Source organism: Cottoperca gobio, chromosome 6, assembly GCF_900634415.1.
Source record: "Cottoperca gobio chromosome 6, fCotGob3.1, whole genome shotgun sequence".
Lineage (NCBI taxonomy): Eukaryota > Metazoa > Chordata > Actinopteri > Perciformes > Bovichtidae > Cottoperca > Cottoperca gobio.
In genome coordinates this window covers 16,874,071-16,898,943 of record NC_041360.1, presented here as the reverse complement: position 1 = coordinate 16,898,943, position 24,873 = coordinate 16,874,071, and the positions used below count along the sequence as shown (strand labels likewise).

The window sequence follows — 24,873 nt, the reverse complement described above, 5'->3', positions numbered from 1 at the left end:
TAAAACTTTTTTTTTTTAAGTTAGGACTTATGCCAATGAAATAAATTGTCTCTGTGAGGATCCCATTGTAATATTGCATTTTTAACATTTATTTTCATTTTCTCATCAACTCAAATGAATAAATCTAGCACGGCGCCCCATGTTTGTAGCTGTGTTTTTTTGGTTGATAAAACTGCAGATTTGTGTTTATGTATGACTTTCTTCAAATCATCATTAAAGGAGGAATAAACGACGCTATTAAGATGCCTTCGCCAAAATGATCACTGAAAAAGGGTGAAGGTGGCTCGCGGCTCTGGCCGTGAGATTTACAGCACCGCTCGCCCAGATCTCGCCGCTTCATACGTATTGTATGGTGTTGCTCGTTGCGCATATTCGCTGGGGACGGACGGGGCCACCTGTTCAGTGCTCACGGCGTGACTGACTACTCGTCAGTCGCAGCGGTCGGTGTGCAACCCGTCTTGGAACACCACGTTTCGTTTACCATGCTTTGTGGGTGTGACTTCTTTGCGTTTTTATCACACGTACAACCAATGTGCCTGATTATCTACTAGATTTGTTTTATTTTAAAATATACAACATTTTCTTCAGAGGGATGCCCAAGCTTTTTCCCTTGATGGGCCAAAACTTTTTATTGTATTGTATTGTATTGAGATGCAAAATATTACTAGGATCCCAAGTAGGTCCTACCCTTATTTGAAAATCCTTTTGTCTGTGTGCCTCTGCCTCTCCATTTTTTCTGACTTCAGTAGTGTCCAAACTGACTTCCTGCGCAAATTGTCCCTCTGCCCACAGTGCTCAGATTATGAAAAAAAAAAAAAAAACAGTTAGGGATCCTACATTTCAAGAATATTTTTAACCTCACAAAAAATAAAACATTATTTATTTTCTGCTAGAAACAGTTGGTGGGCAGCCCTGCCCTAGACCTTTCCCCTCCTAATTTAGCCTCCCATACCTGTTGCAATATGGCTGCCAGAGATGATTTATAGTATGTTGGTTTCCAGAGGATTTGTGATCCCAAATATCTTTCTCTATGCCACCACAAGGTTTACATTTGTGGTTTGAAATAAAATGTCTCAACAGTTTTCTGGAATGAATTAGGTAGACATTCATGGGATGAATTGTGATACATTTGGCGATCTCATAACTTTTAATCTTTAAAAATGGAAGACGCTTGCAGATGTTTGAATTTAATGCTAAGACTTGATGTTTGACAACAAATGTATTAAGGACTAAAACAAGTTTAGTATGTCAAGTGATTCAATCAACTAAAACTAGACTAAAATGTCCATGTTCTCTTTGATTAAAATTAGAGGAACAGTAGTATTTCATAAATTAAAAGGATTACTAGATATGCTATACACACACTTTTCATTTCAGACTAAGATTATATCTTCAAATAGCTGACAAAATAACATGCCCTCCAGAATGTGACAGTAATTCTGCTACATCATGGGATTTTATGGAATTTATGTTAAGCATCCCTCTGAACCAATATTAAATTCTCCATATCATGTCCAAAATATAATTTATGATGTTTAATTAATGGATCTGTTTTCACTGTCCACAATGGCTCCAGACAAAGTAACTGTCTGGATGGTGTTAAGCTGTTTTGTTATCAGGGCTGAGATGGAGTTCAGGGATGTTTATTTTGAAATGTAATTTATTCAGAAATGGCTCTCTTTGTCCCTCAGTGCTATTTTATTCAAAAGCCTAAAATTCAATTAAAAAAACAAATTTGAAGAGTGAAAATGACAGAAAATCATCGTATGTACATTTTCCACTAGTGTTATGTTCTGTAAATCTAGTCTGATCGTATGAACTGATGTCAGAAGCTACATTTATGAAGTTTTACAAGTTACAAATAATTGAAGGAATTCGATGAGGAAGCTGTTAACTAGACAGGAATACTTTTTGCAAAACTTTGATAATATTTAGCTGTTGACCTCTTTCAATCCCCAGTTTACGGTTGCTTATTGTGGATACTGAAACCTGCTCGTTTCATGATATCATGACTTTCATCAGAGACATTTTGCTCACACAGCCTGACCAAACATAAACCCCAGCATCAGAAAGTCAAAGGAACATCAATTTATTTCTCCAGTCAATTTATTTCCACAGTTTCATACCATATTTTCATGTACTACATCAGCATATCATGATCTGGGTTTTCCTGCTTCCTGTTTTAGGTTTAAAAGTTCACTCCCCTTTGTGTCATGTCTATTGTTAAAGAGAGATGGGTGTTGGCTGGCTGTTCATCAGGATCTTGAGGTGGGAAAACAGACGCACACTGACACTGAAACACACTGACACACATTGACACAGACACACACTGATACTGACACACACTGACACAGAAGCACACTGACACTGACACAGACACACACTGACACATACATAAACTGACAGACACACACAGATGCACATTGACAGACACAGACACACACTGACACAGACTGACACAGACACTGACACACACTGACACAGACACACATTGACACTGACTGACACTGATGCTGACACACACTGACAGTGACAAAGACTGACACAAACACACACAGACACACACTGACTGACACAGACACACACTGAAACAGACACTGACACACACTGACACAGACACACATTGACACTGACTGACACTGATGCTGACACACACTGACACAGACTGACACAAACTGACAGTGACAAAGACTGACACAAACACACACAGACACACACTGACTGACACAGACACACTGACACAGACACTGAAACACAGACACACACTGACCCTGACACACACTGACACTGAAACACACTGACACTGACGCAAACTCACACAGACTAACACTGACACAGACACAGACACACATTGACACAGACACACATTGACACAAACACACACTGACATGACACACTGAATCACACTGACACTGACACAGACACACACATAAACTGACAGACACACACAGATGCACATTGACAGACAGACACACACTGACGTACACTGACACAGACACACATTGACACTGACACAGACTGACACAAACACACACAGACACACACTGACATTGACACACTGACACAGACTGACACACACACTGACACTGACACACACTGACACTGACACACACAGACACACACTGACACACACTGACACAGACACACACAGACACTGACACACACTGAAACAGATACACATTGTCACAGACACACACTGACACACACTGACACTGACACAGACACACTCTGACACTGAAACACACTGATGCAAACTCACACAGACTAACACTGGCACACGCTGACACAGACACACATTGACACAGACACACTGACACTGACACACGCTGACACAGACACACACTGACACTAACACAGACACACACTGACACTGAAACAGACTGACACAGACACATATTGACACTGACACACACTGACACAGACTAACACTGACACACGCTGACACAGACACACATTGACACAGACGCACACTGACACAGACTAACACTGACACACGCTGACACAGACACACATTGACACTGACACAGACACACTCTGACACAGACACACACTAACACTGACACAGACACACTCTGACACAGAACACAGACTGACACAGACACACATTGACACAGACTAACACTGACACACACTGACAGAGACACACATTGACACTGACACAGACACACTCTGACACAGACACACACTGACACAGACACACATTGACGCAGACTAACACTGACACACACTGACAGAGACACACATTGACACTAACACAGACACACACTGACACACACATAAACTGACAGACACACACAGATGCACATTGACAGACACAGACACACACTGACACAGACAAACACTGACACAGACACAGACTGACACAGACACACATTGACACAGACTAACACAGACACACACTGACCCTGACACACACTGACACTGAAACACACTGACACTGACGCAAACTCACACAGACTAACACTGACACAGACACAGACACACATTGACACAGACACACATTGACACAAACACACACTGACATTGACACACACTGACACACACTGACACAGAAGCACACTGACACTGACACAGACACACACTGACACACACATAAACTGACAGACACACACAGATGCACATTGACAGACACAGACACACACTGACGTACACTGACACAGACTGACACAGACATTGACACAGACACACATTGACACTGACACAGACTGACACAAACACACACAGACACACACTGACATTGACACACACTGACACAGACTGACACTGACACACACTGACACAGAAGCACACTGACACCGACGCACACTGACACTGACACACACAGACACACTGACACAGACACACAATGACACAGACTGAAACTGACATATACTGACAGAGAAGAACACTGACACTGACACACACAGACACACACTGACACAGACTGACACACACTGACACAGACACACACATAAACTGACAGACACACACAGATGCACATTGACACACACAGACACACACTGACACTGACACAGACACACTCTGACACTGAAACACACTGATGCAAACTCACACAGACTAACACTGGCACACGCTGACACAGACACACATTGACACAGACACACACTGACACTGACACACGCTGACACAGACACACACTGACACTAACACAGACACACACTGACACTGAAACAGACTGACACAGACACATATTGACACTGACACACACTGACAGACTAACACTGACACACGCTGACACAGACACACATTGACACTGACACAGACACACACTGACACAGACACACACTGACACAGACACACACTGACACTGACACACACTGTCACAGACACACACTGACACAGACATACACACTGACACACACAGACACACATTGACACAGACTAACACTGACACACACTGACACAGACGCACACTGACACTGAAACACACTGACACAGACGCACACTCACACAGACTAACACTGACACACTCTGACAGACACACTGACACTGACAGACACACACTGACACTGACACATACTGACACTGACACACACTGACATACACCCACTGACACAGACACACAATGAAACAGACGCACACTGACACATACTGACACTGACACACACTGACATACATCCACTGACACAGACACACAATGAAACAGACGCACACTGACACACACTGACAGAGACACACACTGACACAGACGCACACTGACAAACACACACACACTGACACTGACACAGACACACACTGACACAGACACACACACTGACACTGACAAACACACACTGACACTGACACAGACACCCACTGACACAGATACACACTGACACAGACACAATTGCCATAACATAACACAACAGTTACAGTTGTCCAAATCTGACGGGGAAAAATGTCGGACTTTTGAAGAGAATGCAGTATAAAGTGACAGAAATTAACCCTGAACAGAAATGGGTATTTTTGCATTGTATTATACATCAGGAAGTGTTGTGTAAGTCAGTTCTAAAAATTAGCCATGTTGTAACTACAATAGTTAACTTCATCAGGGCAAGAGCTTGTTTGATGTCAAGCACTGTGACAGACAGTTTGTTGCACTTTTGGAGGAAAATGAGGCTGAATATCGTGACATAGGCTCCCACGCTGCTGTCAGGTGGCTCAGCCTGGGCAAAGAGTGTGGGACCTGAGAGAAGAGAGTCAAGACTTCTGTGTGAAGAAAGGAAAAGACGTCCCACAGCTTTCAGATGCAGACTGGATGGCAGACCTTGGTTTTACTGTAGATGTGACTGCACTAATGAATTAACTAAGTGTCAAACTGCAATGCAAGGGCCTTTTTGTGCATGAAATGTACAGCGCAGTGAAGGCTTTCATGAGGAAGTTGCAGCTTCTCAAGTCAAATGGAGGACAACATTCTCACCCACTTGCCAACACTGAAGGAAGCCACACCATCAGCTGATCACCTCCACAGGTACTCATCCATGTTAGAAGCACTGCATGGTGAGTTTTGGAGGCGATTTCAAGACTTTAAAACAGTTGAGAATGAAATGCACATGATTGTTCCCCATTTACATGCAATGTGGATGATGCACCCAGTGATGTTCAGCTTGAACTCATTGACCTGCAGTCTGATACACTTCTGTCAGAGCACTTTAGGTCAGTCTCACTGCCTGAGTGTTACTCTTCCCTGTCAGCTGTCCTGCACATATCCACCTCATATGGCCCCTTGTAAAAATGAATTGCCCACCCCTGCTCATGACTATTTACGTCACCGAAAGATGTTAGGCTATCTTGTGGCAAACAATATATTGGATATTGGTATTAAAATAAAAGACATGTTGACCAGTTTATAATGCCTACTCATTGATTCACAAACAAAACAAACAACATGAGTGTGAGCATGACTTACCTGAATCTTCTTCAGAGGACAAAGTTATTATCTCTTGTGCAAAGTCAGAAGCCATGACTTTGTTGAAGTTTCAAAAACAATTATTGAACAATATAAATGCTTGCAGATATCCAGGTCTCAGTATGAGTGTGTACTGATGTACTGTCTGTGTGTCTAAAGTACCACAGACTGTTCCATTCAGACTGTTCTGAAACATATGACATCATAATGAGAACCATTCCATAGAACCAAAGATTACCAAATTGGAATCGGAATCAAAACATAGATTAGAATGCAGCTATGTGTCATTTAGGTTTTCATGTAAGATACATATAATGTAGATATAAATATGAGCAAATATTTCAACTATAAAATAAATATTTTCAATTATTTTTTATTCATATTTCTCTAGTGGAGATCAGGTGATTCATTTCATCCTTAAATTCACCCTCTACCACCATAATGATTCGTCTCATTCACTGTTTTCCAGCAATGGTCCTCCCATGATGAGAGACAGTTTTTATTTGTCAAGTGTACATGTATCTCTGTTGTTGGTCCATCAACTCTGTGTGCAGTTTGAGAAGAAGACAAAGGTTTTGCACAGTTCAATTCTGCCCAAATTATGATTTCCTAATAATTCACAATAAAATAAATAAATAATAATAGTCTAAAATCTAAATCCTACAATCTGATCATATGGGCTGTTGTAAATCATTATTCTCATTTGGCCTTTTAACACACATTCTGTGTAGTGTACATGTGCATTTTATAACTCACAACACCATCAGTTATGTTTTCATTCAAATTTAAAGCTTTAGGCAAATAAAAAAACAATTACAATTACAACAACTACATAAATTGTGAATCAGTGCAAAGCTGTAACTTTTTATAAGTCGCTGCTCCCCACCCAAGATAGTATGTTTTTTTTTAAATTAATTAAATTTGTCCCTTTTGATGTGTGATAGAGATACAACGTGAGTTTTAATGTTTCGTTTTATGCAAAATATCTTGACAATTTCTCGAGGGATTGTCTTGAAGTTTGATATAGACATTCATTGTCTCCAGAGGATGAATTCTAAAGACTTTGGTGATCGTCTGACTTTTCCACTAGCACCACCAGCTGTTCAAATGTTCCCTTACAGCATAGCTCACTAACAGGCGGACCACGGTTCGAGTCCGGACCCAGACGGCAACCTATACGGACCCATACCTATAATCAATAAATTATTAAGGGATTTTGTCTGGGCGCTTTGAGCTTTGTGACAAAATAAAGCAAAAACCTATGTCAGCATCATCTTGCTAAAGTTAAGCACTAAGATGCTTAACTTTTGAAAAGATGCACAATTTTTCAAAAGCTATTTTATTTATTTTCTCTATTTTATTTTTAAATGCAGCCCGAGAAGAACATTATACATATCTACAGTATTATATATATCTGTATAGTTCAATGTTAAGTGACAATAAATATTGTCAAAATGTTTTTGAATTGTACTTTCTTTATTTGATTTGACAGACAGTTGTTGATTACATGCAGACGTTGATACAGCTACTAGGCTACTTCAATATATATCACATTAATTCATAACGCAAGTTAGACATTATGATATGATATCCTTTGAATTTTAGTTGAATACCCCTGATTTAGAGCATCTTTAAATAAATTAACTTTATTTAGTCATGGCTCACACCTTATCCCTTTAAACTACGTAGACCATAATGCAAAGCAGATAGTGGCGTCACTCTTGTCGGCACCGGTCTGCTTCCAGTGTGCCACAGACAGCTGAGGATTTCCAAACGGGGGTTCCCGACTCTGTACGGCCTCATATTATCGAAACATTGAAACCTACGTGTGTTTAAATGGCGAAAACGTACGATTATCTCTTCAAACTGTTGCTCATTGGAGACAGCGGAGTCGGCAAGACATGTCTGCTGTTCAGATTCAGCGAGGACTCCTTCAATACCACCTTCATATCCACAATAGGTGAGTACCCCGCTGAAAACGCCCCTAAAGATAAATCTGGCATAATGCATTACCATACTAACAGAATACAATGCTTTACTGCATTGTACTAGTAGTGGTCAATATGTAGTCGTATTACCTATTTTCATTTATTATATAGACCCACATTGTTTAAAGGGGCAGTAACTGCATAAGAGCAAGACAATGGAACTGAGAGACACATTATAATGATCTCCTGTCCTTGATACGCAGCAGTGAGGTTAGAATGAGATCAAAACTATAGTCATAATGTTTGACCTTTGGGAACCGTTTTGAAACGTGAGATCTTTTTTTTGTTCCATTCAGAATTGTTATAATATTTGTATATCCATAAAGCTCTACACTCAGTATACTGCAGCAGCTAGTTTTGCTGTGACATTGAATGATGTCATCCTACACTGACATGTTAAACTCTCCATACAAAAGTTACTTTTTTTTTTAAGTGTCTGGTCTGCGTGCATCTTAGCAAAATGTTTTATAATTACATGACACGAATCAAAGCAGTAGGCATCAGCCTAAACCACTCTGTCTGTGGTTGTTTATTTAAATCCAGGAATAGACTTCAAAATCAGAACAATCGAGCTCGACGGAAAGAGAGTCAAACTTCAAATTTGGTAAGTGTAATTTGAGTAGCCTTTTTCCCCCTTTTTCTTTTGGTGTGACACCAATCTGCATGTCAATTTGATGTTTTCAGGGACACTGCAGGGCAGGAGAGGTTTCGCACCATCACTACAGCTTACTACAGAGGAGCAATGGTAAGTCCGCACTTCATCCTTGACCTCCCCCTGATGGGTTTATCTTTTATATGACAGGATCTGAGATATTGTTTGTGAGGAGGACTGTTTTTCTTCACAGGGCATTATGTTGGTCTATGACATCAGCAATGAGAAGTCCTTTGAAAACATAAAAAACTGGATTAGAAATATTGAAGAGGTGAGCTCTGAATTGAAACTTGTTTAGTTTAACTAATATTGTTTCATAAAATTACTGTTTGATATTGTTATTGTGTACCGAGAGGAACATACGTATAACTTAGCATAATCTTCCAGCATGCCTCGTCTGATGTGGAGAAGGTGATCCTGGGTAACAAATGTGACATGGCTGACAGGAGACAGGTTTCCAAAGACAGAGGTGAAAAGGTAGAATCTCTCTTTGCTATCAAGTCGTGTCAAACTATTTATAATGCCGTGCATTCTTGAGTGACACTAACACTGTTTTTATCTCTCTTAGCTGGCTATTGATTATGGAGTTAAGTTCTTGGAAACCAGTGCAAAGTCTGGCTTAAATGTAGAAGAGGTAAGCAATATGTTTTAACCCTGAAAGCACCATGTGACATCAACTCTAAATATGTACATTTAACATGTTTGTTTGTTTTTGTTATTCTAGGCTTTTTATAACATGGGAAGAGACATATTACATAACCTGAGCTCAAAGACAGTAAGTGATTAAGAGATTCCTATAATAGATTCCAAGGGCATACTTTCCAGCGGGGACTGGTGGTGGGGGGGACATGTCTCACTTTTTATAATGTGATTTAAACATTTAATCTTTGCTTTGCTTATAATCAATATTCTCCTCAATTCAATTCATAGTACTGCAATGAACATAGAATATCAATTATTTTTGGAAAGATAGATAGATCTGAATATATATGCAGGGACTAAACCAATGCATTTGACAGGTGCTCCACTTAATGTGAAGCTGTACTTTATTTATAACATTTCTCCACTTTTCATATCTCTCCTTGCTAGACTGACAACAATGCCGGAGGATCAGGCAAACCAGTCAAGATCACAGAGAAAAAGTCGAAGAGGATAAAATTCTTCAAGTGTTCACTCCTCTAGGCTGCTCGGCTCTACTGTTCATGCCTCTCGTGTGACTTTCCTGTTTTGAAGGGGCTCCTGCCTCCCGGGCGTCCTCGCAGCAGCAGTAATATTCAGAGGGCCTTACTGCCAGCTGAAGCTCACAGGTTCATGAGTGGTTGAGATGCCATCCTGATCTGCTGCTGACCACCAGAGGATCATCGAGGAATGAGGCCTGAAACGGTTTATCCGCTCATGCAAAAGACTTGTGCGTGATCGTCAGCATTGGTTAGTAGCTGGCCCTGCAGTGTCTGCTCACAGGAGGCAGTTATTCTCTTGGCATTTATAATACCTCTGTTAGATGTCATGAAAACAGACTTTATTAAATAGAATAAAGTTCTGCATAGTTGTCTTATAAATGGGTGAAAAAAGAAAAGAAAACGTTCAGTCTTTCATAAATTGTAGCATTGTTTGATACATACTACCTATTGTCATATTTACTATGATGATGATGCTGTCAGATAGACATATCAAGCATTGATTGTATGTGTTTTGTGTAAATTCATTTATACTAATATGCCTATAGTCTCCTGTTGCACTGGCATCATTTCTATTTATTCATGTGTGCCTCGGTGGAGTCACAGTATTGTGATTGAAAAGACAACAATATTTATAAATATAACCTACTGTCTTTTTAAAGGAAACGTTTATTAATGTAGGTTTCTGTGTCAAAATGAAAATGTGAAAGGTTGTTTGTTTCTTGAGAGCTGTACCGAAATACATATTGTTATGCGACTGTCAGTATTTGCATGAAAGTTATAGGGATACCTCTGAGCGGATCATTATTAAGCACATTTTACAGTATCTAAAAAGAAAATGTTTACAGACCGTATTTGAAAGTGTCAATCGTATTTAGGAACTTCATGTTTTTGATGTTCATATAGTGTCATAATCAACTTACTGATTTATTTTCACCTTAAAATGTAGACATCCATCATGAACACAATGACTTAAAGCTGTAATGTGAATGATTGTAAGCTATTGTACGTTACTCCAATGAAAGTCAGTAAAGAAAGTGGATCTATAAAAGAGAGAGTCGTGTTGATTTTCACTATTCTGCACTGCCCACTAATATTAACTACATGATTGAAAATTAAAGATTTTGGTAACTGTTTTTTATAACTCTCATTCTATTTTTTATTGTGTACGTATATACGTTATTGTGAAATCATAAACTCAGTCAGCAGTTGATGGCAGGCGAGTTCTCTGCCACGTTGGTAGTATTCAGTTCCTTATATTTTTTCCTCATTCTGTTTTATTTCCCCTCTCTTTGTGGCTCTTATTTATCTTCCTGTGCAACATCTTCTTTCTTCTCTGCCTCCATCTTCTCCCCCTCATCTTCTCCTGCCACCCTGCAGCCTTGAACGAGGTCTCTCTCGCTCGCTGCTGCTCTCTGCTCCATGATAACCACTTTTGCTTTCCTCTCGCTGGCATTAAAGCTATGTGACCTGTGAGACGACAAATACTTTGCATCAGCTACAGTCAGATACTCGGTAGTGTCCGAGAGGTTTCTCTTGGCCTTCATCTTTGTTTGTTCTGCTGCGGGTTCTGCTGCTGGAAGACCTCCTGTACTTTCTAGAGGAACATGATCCGTCTGATTCTCCTCTTTTTGAAGCTCTGTAGGTGCAATGCTAGCTTGAAACTGCTGGGTGAGAGATCTGACTGTTGAAACTTTAGGCATGTGACCAATAGTGCTGGGGTGCACCTGGTACTCCAAGCTTTCTGGCCACTTATCTGGTGTTTTAGTGACCTGCTCCACTGCTGAGCTGTGGTCTGCAGTTTCATCACCTGCCTCGGCTAGGTTGCAGATGATGCTGCTCATAGCTCTCTTCTTTGTGATTGGGGAAGTCTGGCTTTGTATTTCAGAAGGGATATATCTCAATGATTTAGTCCTCTTTGGGGAAGAGGAAGTTCTCGGTGGCAGTTGGGCCTTCTTTGTGGGTTCATCTGTTTTCTCAGCTTCATCAGGCGGACTGACAATGATGGTGCTCATAGTCCTCTTCTTTGTCAAAGGAGAGGTGGGTTGGTTTTCGACTGGGTAGTATCTCAAGGATTTAGTCCTTTTTGGTGGGGAAGAAAGCTTTAGTCGATCTAGCAGCACTGTGCTTCCTTGATTTGAGTTGGATAGTGTTTCCTGACTTGATGCTGCAGAAATAGGCTTTTGATCACAAGGAGATATGAGAATGTCCACGCATGAACTTGGTTGCGATCTCTCCAAACCACCAAGCTCCAAAGTCTGACCACCTTCGTTTTTGTTGAGAACACAAACACCGGGGGCTTGCCGCAGACTCCTCTGTCTTTCTACACTAGTTTTAATTATCTCATCTGTGTTCTGCTTCGCTGCAAAATCCTCCATGTCCATGTGGAAGCGGTAAAGGCTGTAACCATCAGCGCTGTTAATACTGCCCTGGCGAAGTAGGGAGGAGGGGTCACACACAGAGGAGTTTCGTGAATAGGTTCTGGTCAGCTCCAGTCTATCTACCCCTGCAAGCTTTTCCAGGGCAACTGCCATTCGTCCGTGGATATCCTCCAGCTGTGCCAGGCGCAGATCCACCGTCTGCAGGGAGGCCTTCATAGTGTTCTCCCTCTCGTTTACCTCCTCCAAACGCATGGACATATTCTCAACTCTGCCGAGAACACCAGAGACACAAAGTGTAAGTGTATAAACTGTATTCAACATGCTTAGAAATGTCTAAGGTACACTTAAAAAAAGGGTGTCCACCTTTCTGAGGTAACCTTGATGCGTTCGTCACTGGAGGACTGCTGCTCGTCCTCTTTCTGACGGAAGTATTCCTCCACACACTGTTCTTCAAACTCATACAGACTTTTTAGCTCTTCTGGATTCAGCCTAAGTTCTGGTAGACATGAAATGACATGATATCAGTCAGGACTAATACTGTTCTCTAAGTGTAAATCTATCAGCTACAACATGATTTAAAAAATGTTTTTGCGATTCAGGATGAGACTAAATGAATCACTTGGTTAAATTATGTGTATTTTCTTTTCATTAGAGGCGACTAACTGAGTCCGCGGTCCTTCTCGTCCAGCTCTCCCTCTTGTTTCTTCTTGACACACCGCCGAAACAGCCTGTTGAAGAGGATGTAGAGGTGGCTGAAGATGATGAGAGGTGGCGGCAGGATGGGACGGTCGTGGAACGTCATGATCAGCTGATATCTCTGGAACTTCCACACCTGGTTTGAAATAGACTTGATTTCACAGAAGGTGTTGCTGTGGGACAGGAAACCAGTGAGTACACACTGTAAAAGTAGATGTTTCTTGTAAAACAAATAATAGTGCAGTTACACATTGGAGCATATACTTACTTGAACACCGCAATGAGCAAGTTGACCAGAAGAATGTTTGCCACAAGAAGGTAACAGGCCATAATGGCAGGTGTGAGCCAGGCACCAGGGATACATGGAGGCAGCTTCTTCCCATCCTCGTCATATAAATGTTCACCACACGGAGCTGCAGGGAAAGAAATGTTATAGCTATAGCACTTATTCTGAACTCTTTTCAAATAGATTAGATTGCATTCTTGGCTTGAAGACTACTCACGGTTGATTTCCATTGCATAGACTTGGGGACAAACATGGAGAAAGCGTTAAAATCAATAAACGCAAGCTTTTTATATCATACTTCTGTCACGGTCAAGCTGAAGTCCATTAAAATAGTGGACTGGCCATCAAATTCTTTCTCCAACATGCCACTGATCAAACACTGAATATAATTGGTGTACTTTATATCTCTGGCCTCTTTTTTAGAATGTTAAAACAAGCGGACAACAACTCTTTTAATATTTAATAATCCTGCCAATTTAGTCTTTTTCAATAGTTGCTTGTTTCCTTCACCCTGACAGAAGAAACAGAGAGAAAAAAGAGGCAGATGATCATGACTGAAGAGATTAGATAATAGTACCATTCCTGCTCTTCCTTAATGCAAAATGATTATTATGTAGTGCAGGTTATTATAAATATGCCAGCAGAGGGAGACAAAGTATTGACGGGTTACAGTTTAATATATTGTTACTGAACATCACAGAATTTAAGACATGAAAAATTAATGATCATCTGCCCAAAATCAGGAAACAGAATCTTACTATGAACTCTAGTCTTACGGTCTATCGAGTCCGCAAAAACCTCTCCGTATATCATCCAATAGGGCATGTAGAAAATGTTTCTGGCCAGGCGCCATGTTGGCTCCTCATCAGGGTGAAGGATTGCTTGCCGAGCCACTCCGAAGCTCATAAGCACCACCAGCATGATCACCACAAAGTACATCATATCTATCATCTGAAAGACAAGAAGCAAACATAAATGTGAACTCTGTATGTGCTTCTGTTCCTTCTGTTAGTCTGCATGTCATGGGATTTTCACAGGTTTTGTGACACACTTGATGTTATTACCATCTTCCCTATCATCATCACATAGGGTCCTAGGTATTTGTTGACTCCAAAGATGTCCAGTATGCGAATGTACCAGAAGATGATGTCTATGCAGTAGATGACTCTGCCGTAGCCCATGTAAGGTTCATGCTGCAGCCGTAGCATTAGCCCAAGAAGGAAGGTGATAATAGCAGCAAGGTCTGTGATGTTCCAGTACTCCTCCAGCCACACACTTATCTTCTGTTTCAGCTTCCCGGGCTCTGACATCAGAATCTAAACCAGGGTGTAAAGATCATGCTGATACCACAATATATCTCTAACACATGTAATGAGTTGAATGGGATCATATTTAATGGCTTGTTACCTGTCTGACTTTTTCAGAGCCAAGTGTGAGGATGTATGCGATGACAGTCCACTCTTGTAAAGATGGCCATCGCTCCATTTTCACCAGGATTATGTAGTTGTACAACATCAAATAGCCCAGATAGCAAATCTATTGGAATAAGAAAATAGCAGAATGGCAGTGCATTTAACTCACTACACTCCAGGTAAAAAGAAAGAAGAAATAATTTCTGTGTACATGACGGAAACTTACAGTGTTGAACCAGAATTTGGTGAATGGCGCATTATAAAACTCAAAGAACCTTTTGCCAATGGGTATTTTACGGACATGAGTGTTGCCCTCCTCTTCATCCCCCTTTCGGGAAATTGTATCATTATTAGCATCCTACAACACAATAGCAAACTCTGTTTCAGCTTATCATTTTTCACTCTTTATAAAGACAGGTATATAAACATGTGTAAAATTAATAAATCAGTCAAGGTCAGTGTGAACCTTGCAGGATTTTGAGTCGTCCTCCTTGTCTTTTCCCGGTTCTTGGCCTCCAGGTGCATTATAGGATGCATCTTCTGCAAGACGGAAATCCAACAGTAGAATCAGAGGAGGCAAGGCGATTCCCAGAATAACCTAGGTGAGAAAAAGATCCCAGTTTTTATGAGACATAGTGAGTGAGCTAGTGTTGTTTAGTTACAGTAAATTATTTTACTTTCATACTGTGTGGCCAAGTATTAGAACTAGTAATGCTATTATTGTTGAAATATTTATCTATGGATGCCTAAAAACATTCTGTCTTGCCAACCTTTAGGCCGGGATTTTTGCCCATCCTTAAGCAGCCCATCCACATGTCAGTGAGCAACATCTGGCTGCAGGTGTGGGCGATGAAATCACGTTGCTTAGCAGCCACAGCCAGCTTCAGACAGGTGGAGTTACTCCAGTTAACCAGCTCATATGTTAAGAGTTTCATGGCCACCTGTTCGTCATGCTTGTAGGACTGGTCCAACACCTCGTAGGCCAGTTGGCCAAATTCTCTATAAAAGAAAGGGAACAATAATATGAATTTCATTGCACTTCTCAAAAGAGCTTGTGATGGCAGAGGAGGTTAAAAACAAACAAATCACAACATGAATACCAGAAAAGCAAAAGAGAAGTTGAAGTTAATTACATAACAGACATTATAATGTGAGCCTCAGCTGTTCAGAGTGGAGATCAGGGAGCCAACGTAAATTAGAGTGATGTGCACCTGTGTGTTTGTCTCTTGAGAAAATATCTTGTGACACTACAAGTGTAACCTGTGTGAGGGATGCTATGTGTACTGACTTGGAGTTGTTCTCCAGGTCTTGGGAGATATCATCCACCAGTTCACTCTCAGAGCACTCATGGGCCATGGCTTTATACAGCTTACAGGCCACCAGGGCTTTCGCCATAGCTTCTTCTCCCCGCTGCCAGAGAAACAGCGCCATCTTCTGACGCTTCATCAGCACCGCCCACAGCATCAGCTCATGGAAGGGGAACTTGAATCGACAGACCTCGGGGTCATCCACATCAATTTCCACCTCTTCCTCTTTCTTCTTTTTTCCCTTTTTCTTGCCTTTTGACCTTGGTTCATCATCCTAACAAGATATAAACGTGATGTGATAGATTATTCTGCTGTGTGGGTTGTATTGTTTTATGTACTTGACAGTATTTTGTTGTGAAAAGGATAACCCACCTCCATTCCTAGAAGCTTCAGAGCCTTTGGCTGCAAGAAGAGAAACAAAACATGATCATTAATACCAAAATGTTACTAAATATGGCGAACATGCCATCATCAATTATTTTCTTCCACCCATGCGTACCCTTTTTAGTCCATACAAATTATTGTAGAGGTGGCGGAAAGCCTTCCTGGTGTAATTGCTCCTGTAAGCTCCACCCATGAAGCACTCCAGCACTAGACCAATATCAATCAAAGTGATCTGATAATCTGGAGGAAGGTTTCCCTGCAAAATCACGAGAGTAAAATATATATAATAATATATAATATAGCAGGTGTCTCAAGATGATATATAACCTGAAAAAGTGAGCGTTTAATGGGAATGATCATTTTACCTTTTTGACATCTCTAACCACAGCATTCAGTGAATTAATAGGGCCAAGTTTCTGAGAGAAGAGAGGAGTCAAAAGGAAGAAGAAGAAGGTTTGTAATTAGTATCAAACTTTTTCATTTATCAGATCTGTATTTTGTGTGATTCTGACTTGGTCTCATTTTAATTTGCTGCAGTATTTCAGGCCCACCGTGTTGTATAACTCCTCCAGTCTGGGAATTGTGACGAAGTGGTGAATATTGACCCCGTTCTCAAGGAGCAGTTTGACGAAGTCCACTCTGTCCAGCACCAGAGCATCCATCATAGCTTGCTCCAGAGAGTTCACCTAAGAGAAAGTAATACATATGACTTATTATTTACACATCACAGGCTTCCTTACAGTCTCATATTTTAACTAAAGTGAGAGTTTTTGTCACACTTACCCAACGAATCAACTCCAACTTCCTCGGGTCAGTTTCCTCAGGAGGTTCAGGCTTTGCCTTTCCCTTCCCCTTTCCCTTCTTTCCTCGGGATTTGCTTTGAGTAGCGCTGGCAGAACTCTTTTGCTTCTCCTGGGCCGGGACTACAGCGGATGTAGCGCTGGCCATGGCACCAGCAGGCTTACCAAGCAGAAAACAAGGTAAATAAATACAGTTTAAGCATTTCAGTCTCTTTCCTGCTATTAATATTACTTGAATTGGAACTGTGTGCATCTGAGAAGCACAACACAGTTCAAATAAGTTATTTATGTTCTTTGAGGACACACTGTTCCTGAACTGAAAGATTCCCTTTCACACATTTATGAAGACATAAAAATAGTCTGCTTTGAATAATAATTTATACCTGATATTGTTTTTTTCCACCAAGAGAATTAACAATAAACCAAACACAATATTAAGTGGAGCGGGACCTTGAGCAACTCTATTTCAAAACCAAATGATTTCCTTCTGTACTAAATACATCCTTTAAAACTTTGTAACTTTAGTGCCCTTATGTGGAAGGATTCATTTACACTATTGAGAAGTGAGCACCACTCACTGGTAAGTTGTGTCCATAAACAAAGATGTGATTACGCGCAATATCCACTCTGTTCCAGGCCAGAGCCAAACTGAGCTGGTCAGCTGCTGCAGCATTCGTGCCTGACGCAAAAGAGAGAGAAGAGTAAGCATGTAGTACATTGCAAGAAAAATATTGCTGTGATTTAATAGTGCACGCACATGTTGCGATGTGTGATGCAGTCAGATAATACCTTTTAACAAGGCAGTAAGAATGGCCATTTCAATATCTTGTTGTCCCTCAGAACCCAATCGGAAAACTGTGATCTACAGGTGAGTAAGAAACGAAAAGCCACGTGAAGCCATAAACTGTAATGGTTGAATCAGTTGATGTAAAACCACATAAATGAATGAATGAACAAGTTCATTTGTATTCCCACTCTGCTAAACATGTGGTAATGAACTGATGGGAGATTCTTTCAGCAGGACGTCTCACTGCAGGCTGACCCTTGGAGCACAAAAAGCTAATGTTACTTGTCAGACAGTGTGATAGTGCTTTCCTTGTGATAGACTTGACTATATCAAATGAAATTACGCTGACGGGTCTGTCACATGTGCAGCCGGCAAATGGGATTAAGTAGGCATGAATACGTGGCACACCGCCAGAGATTTCAGGGTCTGGTCTCGGGATGCTTTGATAATGAGCAGCAGTATGAAGACTGAAAACTCGAGTTGCTCTTTCAGACAGTTGCAGGGAGCACGGTGTGCTTTTTGCAAATAGGAACTCCAGATTCGGTTAAATGTTGCATGCTGGTGTTACATCAGAGCCAATTTCATCCTTCTAAATCAGTGTTTCTATTTGTCTAACCCAGCTGTTCACATGGCATGCACTTAGGATAAAAAATAATTACTTGGCGACTAGACTGGGACACTAATTCACCTGCAGGTTAGTCATGGCACTTTAGATTAAGAGCAGGCAATACAGTGTGGCCTCTTAGTTGCATTTTTAAAGAGCTCAAAAAACTGGTATCTCTGCCACATTGTCTGGGTTGGGTATCAGTGAAAACTAAATGCCCACAGCGGTATGATCTTTGAAAAAAGCAGTTTAAGTTGATTATCTGAGTGTGTCGGCGCATTAGGCAGTCTAATACATTGGGGATAGAGGATGCATAGTTGCTGGTAAAGTGATAGCAGTCTGGGGACAAACAAAAAGCCTGGAGAGAGAGAGAGGAACCTGGCTAAGGATTAGGGATATGGATCCTCTCTTCCATCTGTGTGCTGCATGCTTACTTTGATTTGATGAAGTAAGAGCCTCTGCTAAGCAGGCGGTAGTGTGCACTGATCTTTCCCACCCAAATGTATGGAGTGAAGAGATTATATGCGCTGGGTATTACAAACTACTAATCACATCATTTATGGAAATCTGCTGGAGATGCAACTATTTTATATAAATCTCCAGCAAACACTTTGGAAAACATTCATGGATTAATCTTCTATTTGTGAAGACTCTCACCAGGGTGTGTGTTTCAAGGGTGGGTGCTTGTTTACATTGTAGTAAACAGGTTATTGCTGCAGAATCAGACACTCACTGGCACTTTACTGCTGTGTGCTTATAGACGAGGGTTGATGATGTCCTACAGTGAAGCTACGAATGCCCCAGATTACATGAACATACCTCGCATGATCACAAGGAGAAATGACAAGCACGTTTTGGGGATTATTTTTATTCAATATGTTAATGGAAACACACGCAGATGAGTGGAATGGATGAATGACGATGGAGACCAGATGTTTCACAACTCAGAAATATTTATTGATCGACACAGATTTTCAAATACAAGACACTTATGGAATTGCTTGAAGATATTTCATCTTATCTTTCAGTTTTTTATTCTACTCACCAGTTCCCTTTTCTTCATGCACTCCATAACCATGAGCAGGATCTGCTGCGATTGGCTTTTGCTATAATTGAAAGTCTTCTGAATAGTTACCAGAAGCTGCTCTCTGACATCATCAGTTACTGTGCTGGAAGAGGAGATTCAAGGATGATATTTCAGCTCTTTTCTGTTTTGTTTTTTGTTTTTTTTACCAAAGGAATAATATTCAAGTACAGCAAAGGCGAAATCTAAAATCTCACCCTCCGTCCTCTGAGAATTTGTGTGCGAAGGAAATGATGTCGGAAGCTCGGCCGCTGCCATCACACACCACCACGGGGATGGGAGGATCGTCTCTCAGACTCTCCAGTGCGATGGAGATCACGTTGGGACCTCCCTCCACTATCATACACACTAGAGGAACCCCCTGACCCAAACCTGGAACACATAACCAAAAAGTACTCAACCCTTCCATCCATCCTATTTATCACTTAAGTGTCACCTTATGATAACAGAGCTTGGAGAATGAAATGTTGAAGCAGAACACGTTGAAGTGATGTGTGATCAGACAAAACCAGAGGAAGGAGGGAGTGAAGTCAGTGGTGACAGTTGAGCATCCCTTTGCTGTCCCTGCCTTAGCCTAGCTCCAGGCATAGGATGACAAAGGGAAGCCCACAGGCCACAGAGGAACTCTCCATCCACATGTCAAACAAGACACAACACGCACGTCATGGAGGATGTTTTATGACGTCTGCGAAACATTGTGCGACTTACGCGTGTTTATCTTCTGCAAGGAGATGTGCTTCTCTAGCAGCCGGCGGAGTTTGACCTCAGAGCCGTACTTCCCACATGTTCCGTTGTCAGTCAGGATGAAGTGGGAGTGGCTGTTGTTGAGCACAGCCAGCTTGCTCAGTGGGTTTGCCATCGTCTGATAGGGTTTGTTTACCTGGAAAGGGGAGACACAATTAGTTTCAAGAACATTTTCAAGAAATACTAGTAACAAAGGTTTTTTTTTCTGGAAACTAAATACAGTAAATGTTCTCACATCTTTTCCGATGAGATCCTCTTTGTTTTCCAGGATCCCCCATGGAGCAATACCTATAGCGCACACCTTCCCTCGTGACTTAGAGGAATGGTCCTTTAAGGCATCTCCTACATGTCGGATCACCCCTAAGGTGTAAAGAGACAAATATATCAATGTTAATAATGATTCTTTCATGGGACAACAACACATGAGGTTAGGTTGCTGCACGCCAAATTCACACTGATGGTCATTCGTGATGAATTTCCCCACCAAAAGCTTTAATTACAGTGCTTAAACCTGTGACAATGGGTTGGTCAAATCTCCCCAGGACATTTCAGAATAGGCATTATGCAATGACAATTTAGAGCAAAGGTAATCTTCTAATGTCACAAATTGTTATTTTGTTAAGTGAACATTAAAAGCATTATCCTGAACTGTCAGTGTCCTACCCGTGTTGACTCCGCCCGTGAAGATCCAAGCTCCAGTGGTGACGGCGGCTTTGATCAAGCCTTTGCCAAAAACTTGCTTGAGTTTGGGCGGGAGGTCGAAGTTCTGGAGACCTCCGTGTACGGAGATGAGCAAGGTGGGGAGCTCCAACTGCCAGTCTTTAACCATCAAATGCAGGAGGTTATCTGGTTTGGTGTCATAGGAGACTCGAATATACTAGGAAATAAAAGAACAGTGTTGTGACTCATTTCCGATCGAACCACACAATCACTGAGAAGTACGTTTTCAGTGGCTGAGACTCACCATGGCCTTGTTGATGAATCCTCCACCCTGGAACTCGACTAAGCCAAAGGCGTCTGTTGGGTAGGTCCTGGTGTGCTTGATCACGCTCCATTTATCTTTTGGGGTTTCAATCTGCACCAGCTGGTTCGCTTCCTCTAGTGAGTTGGCACCAGCAGGGATGGCCACGTGCTGCGCTGTCAGCTGACCACAGGCACATCTACATAGATCACAGAACAAGCATCACTTAGTTAAAATGTCAGTCCTATGTGACTGTGCAGCCCTACATTTCCTAACTTGAAGAACTGTCAAAACTTGTGTTGATTAAAGACAAAAAATAGTTGTTTTGTCTGCTCATGAAGGCCATGTCTTTCCTCGAAACACACGTCGCACAGGCTCTTTTATGACTGTGCCCATTTCTGGCAAATGTGTGCCTCAGGGAACAAAGGCCATCACTGCCTGGCTGCTCTCGGGGCCCAGGATAGTAACCGTGTCCTACAATGCACTCTGAAAATTGTGTTTTAATCCTGATAAATGCAGTAAATTAATGAATATACCATCAGAAGTTATTTCAAATGTATTTAAAACATTACTCATAGTGTATTTGGATCTTCGTTTACATAATTAACACTGACATGAGTTACATATTCTATCAACAAGTTTTTTTGCATTCAATTTGTTGTTTTAAAAAAAAAAAAGCATTTTAAATGAATTTGTGTAAAATAAATGGTTTTTGTAGTAAGTTCCCTCAAGCAGTAAAAAGGAGCAGCATAGTCAGTGAAACTTAAATACATTTGATGATACATTTGATTAGTTTTGACAAGTTTTGGAGTCCCGTTATAATGATAATGACTTAGCTGCTGTTGTAACCTAAGGCCATATGTTAACCACAAGTAATAACTAACCATTTAAAAGGCAATTTGAAGAGGGTAATTACCTGGTCGGGTCCTTGGTTGGAAATTTGTGAACACATTCTCTTTTACAAAAGGTCCTCTCAATCCAAGCTTTTTGTGCCTATAAAAAGAAAAGATAAGAGGAAAAAAAAAGTTAGCTCACATGGTATCATACCAAAGTCACAAGGAGATCATCCATGCAGATAACTGAATTCAAATTTCACGATGAAGATCCTCTTAGTTGTAATCCCGGCTAAGAGATGAAGACTATATGCATCCTGCAAAGAAACCCAGTGAGAAAGGAGGAAATATCATTAGAAGTGAGAAAGTTGACTCGGAGATACAGTTTATATTGCGTGTCGACTGGTATCAACAGGCAAAAACAATGTATACAGTAAGGTTGAGCATTTCAAGCATATCCCCTGAGATTATTAGAGCACAGTTGATGTTGACTAACACATTTCATTGTCTGCTCGAGCTTGATAAGCAGCCAGTGAAAAGCGTCACACAAAAATACTATGCCCAAGCACTTTTGTAAAATCCTGCTCTGATTGCTATCTGATGTTTTTCCAATTCTGTGCAAAAATAGTTCAAAAATAGAGTTCAAAGGAGAGTTTCTCTGAGGGCCATTGTTGACGGTGGAGGCCCAATTAAAAACTGAAGCATTGGAAGAAAAATCTTTCCAAGAAAAAACACAGGAAGTTAAATGAGGGAAAAAAAAGACAATATTAACATCTTAAAACATACTCAAATAATCTCTATTTTAATTTCACCTACGAGTCTGAAGTCACATGAGTATAAATTAAATACTTGTGAGTATTGTCTTGTGAACAGTAGTCACAAGTGGCAGTAACACAATACAGTTACTGTTCTCTCTTTATCCGCCCAATTGGCCTCAGTCAGCAATGAGGTGCAGCAGCAGGGCGGCGGCAAAAAAACAGAAACTATCACTGTAAAGTTCTGCGTAAAGAAAAACGATTAGGCTATTTGATCAGGACCAGTACATATTTATGGCTTGTTAAGATACCAGATACTAGCCTACTGCTGCTGTTTTCTATTCTTTATCATTTTCTTCCCTTATTTTATTTATATATATATATATTTATATAAACCTTTTACTTTCTTGCTCCCCTGTATTGTTTGCTACAGCAATGACCTGATTTTACCACCCGACTCCTTTAGAGAGTCGTCTAATAACGACTTGGTTGAGTAGATCAAATCTACTAAAAGTAATGTTTTGCTAAAAATCCACAGTATTCGTATTAAATTTGTTTTTATTTTACTTTTTTAAATGTTAAACTAATTTGACAATTTGACCTCGGTAGCTTTTTGCAAAGAAATAAATATCACCACCTTGATGTATTTTCTAAAAGTCCAAAGCATAGTGTGGTTGTTGCTGTCGGTCTTGTCTCAAAGGTTTTCCATCTCAGTGTTCTCATGCATCATTAAGCACCCAGAACTCAAACAGTGCTGCCTGTTCTCATTCACCACATCTGAACTCACTTTCCACGAAAAAAAAGTGAAAAAAAAAAAAAAAAGCAATTAAGTTTTAAAAGAGTTGCAGTTACAGAATGTAGAAACACTTACACAGGATCTTCTGTTCAGGCTGCAGAGTCCTATCTGTAGTGCTGCAGGAGGTTAAGCCTAGAGAGTAGAGAGCGAGTCTACAGTCGGCTGCTCCTCCAGCAGAGCTTTCTCCTGGTGCTGCACTCCCAGTCAAGTGCTCTCAATGAATCCTACAGGACATGAAACTTCTTCACTTTATGAGGGCCAGTTAATATGATGAGCATGTGAGCAGGGTCTTTGTTCGCCCAAGTCTCATGACTCCAGTTCAAGGTAATCCTTTTGGGAGTCCCATGACCCCTTCTCCATGCCCACAGGGTATTTTCATCCTTTGCTTGAACAAGGCACAATAAATCTACTTTGATAACCGGCCCCTAATCTCCCAATTTGTTGAAACTCCTTTCTTTGTGTTCACTTCGCAGTGTGGAAGATCTTAGCTTGTGTGTGAAGACGGTGCAGACTTGCTAACCTAAAAGTACTGCAGTCTCGTTTAGAGGTTCCTCAATTTTTCATTTGAAACATTTTGACCCCCTCCAACTACTTTGATTTCAACCCAATTTGCATAATTGAGAGAATTGGGTGCAGGCATTCTTTTGGAAGGCGCCTTGTTAAGACATGACTGGTCTCCAGTTGGGGGCAAGGTCAGTCAATGCTAATTGCAGTTAATCTCTATTTCCATCCACCATGTTTTTGTGGAAGAAAAGAAAACTCAGCAGACCAGCTATTCAATATTCTCTTGCTTTTTCACTTTGCTCTTGTTAAGTGGATTTTCGTTTTTTAGAAAGG

General features: G+C 40.8%; 2 protein-coding genes across 2 annotated transcripts; one reads left to right on the top strand and one right to left on the bottom strand.

Moving 5' to 3' along the window:
* The first annotated feature begins 7,934 nt into the window (after positions 1-7,934).
* LOC115010029 (ras-related protein Rab-8B) lies at positions 7,935-11,342 on the top strand. Its single transcript, XM_029434402.1, has 8 exons — positions 7,935-8,348; positions 8,920-8,980; positions 9,061-9,121; positions 9,222-9,299; positions 9,416-9,505; positions 9,597-9,662; positions 9,753-9,803; positions 10,118-11,342. The coding sequence occupies exons 1-8, from the start codon at positions 8,225-8,227 to the stop codon at positions 10,208-10,210; spliced, it is 624 nt and encodes a 207-aa protein (XP_029290262.1). The 5' UTR covers positions 7,935-8,224; the 3' UTR covers positions 10,211-11,342.
* On the bottom strand, positions 11,110-23,961 carry trpm1b (transient receptor potential cation channel, subfamily M, member 1b). The gene is made up of 27 exons (XM_029434400.1): positions 23,878-23,961; positions 22,569-22,645; positions 21,656-21,851; positions 21,355-21,568; positions 20,927-21,051; positions 20,656-20,827; positions 20,145-20,319; positions 19,909-20,032; positions 18,262-18,334; positions 18,051-18,151; positions 17,456-17,632; positions 17,224-17,358; positions 17,038-17,088; positions 16,788-16,928; positions 16,661-16,690; positions 16,270-16,562; positions 15,752-15,980; positions 15,448-15,579; positions 15,208-15,339; positions 14,977-15,105; positions 14,634-14,885; positions 14,346-14,520; positions 13,787-13,807; positions 13,552-13,696; positions 13,251-13,456; positions 12,951-13,083; positions 11,110-12,855 (listed from the first exon to the last, which is right to left on the bottom strand). The coding sequence occupies exons 1-27, from the start codon at positions 23,905-23,907 to the stop codon at positions 11,508-11,510; spliced, it is 5,016 nt and encodes a 1,671-aa protein (XP_029290260.1). The 5' UTR covers positions 23,908-23,961; the 3' UTR covers positions 11,110-11,507.
* Positions 23,962-24,873: the final 912 nt, after the last annotated feature.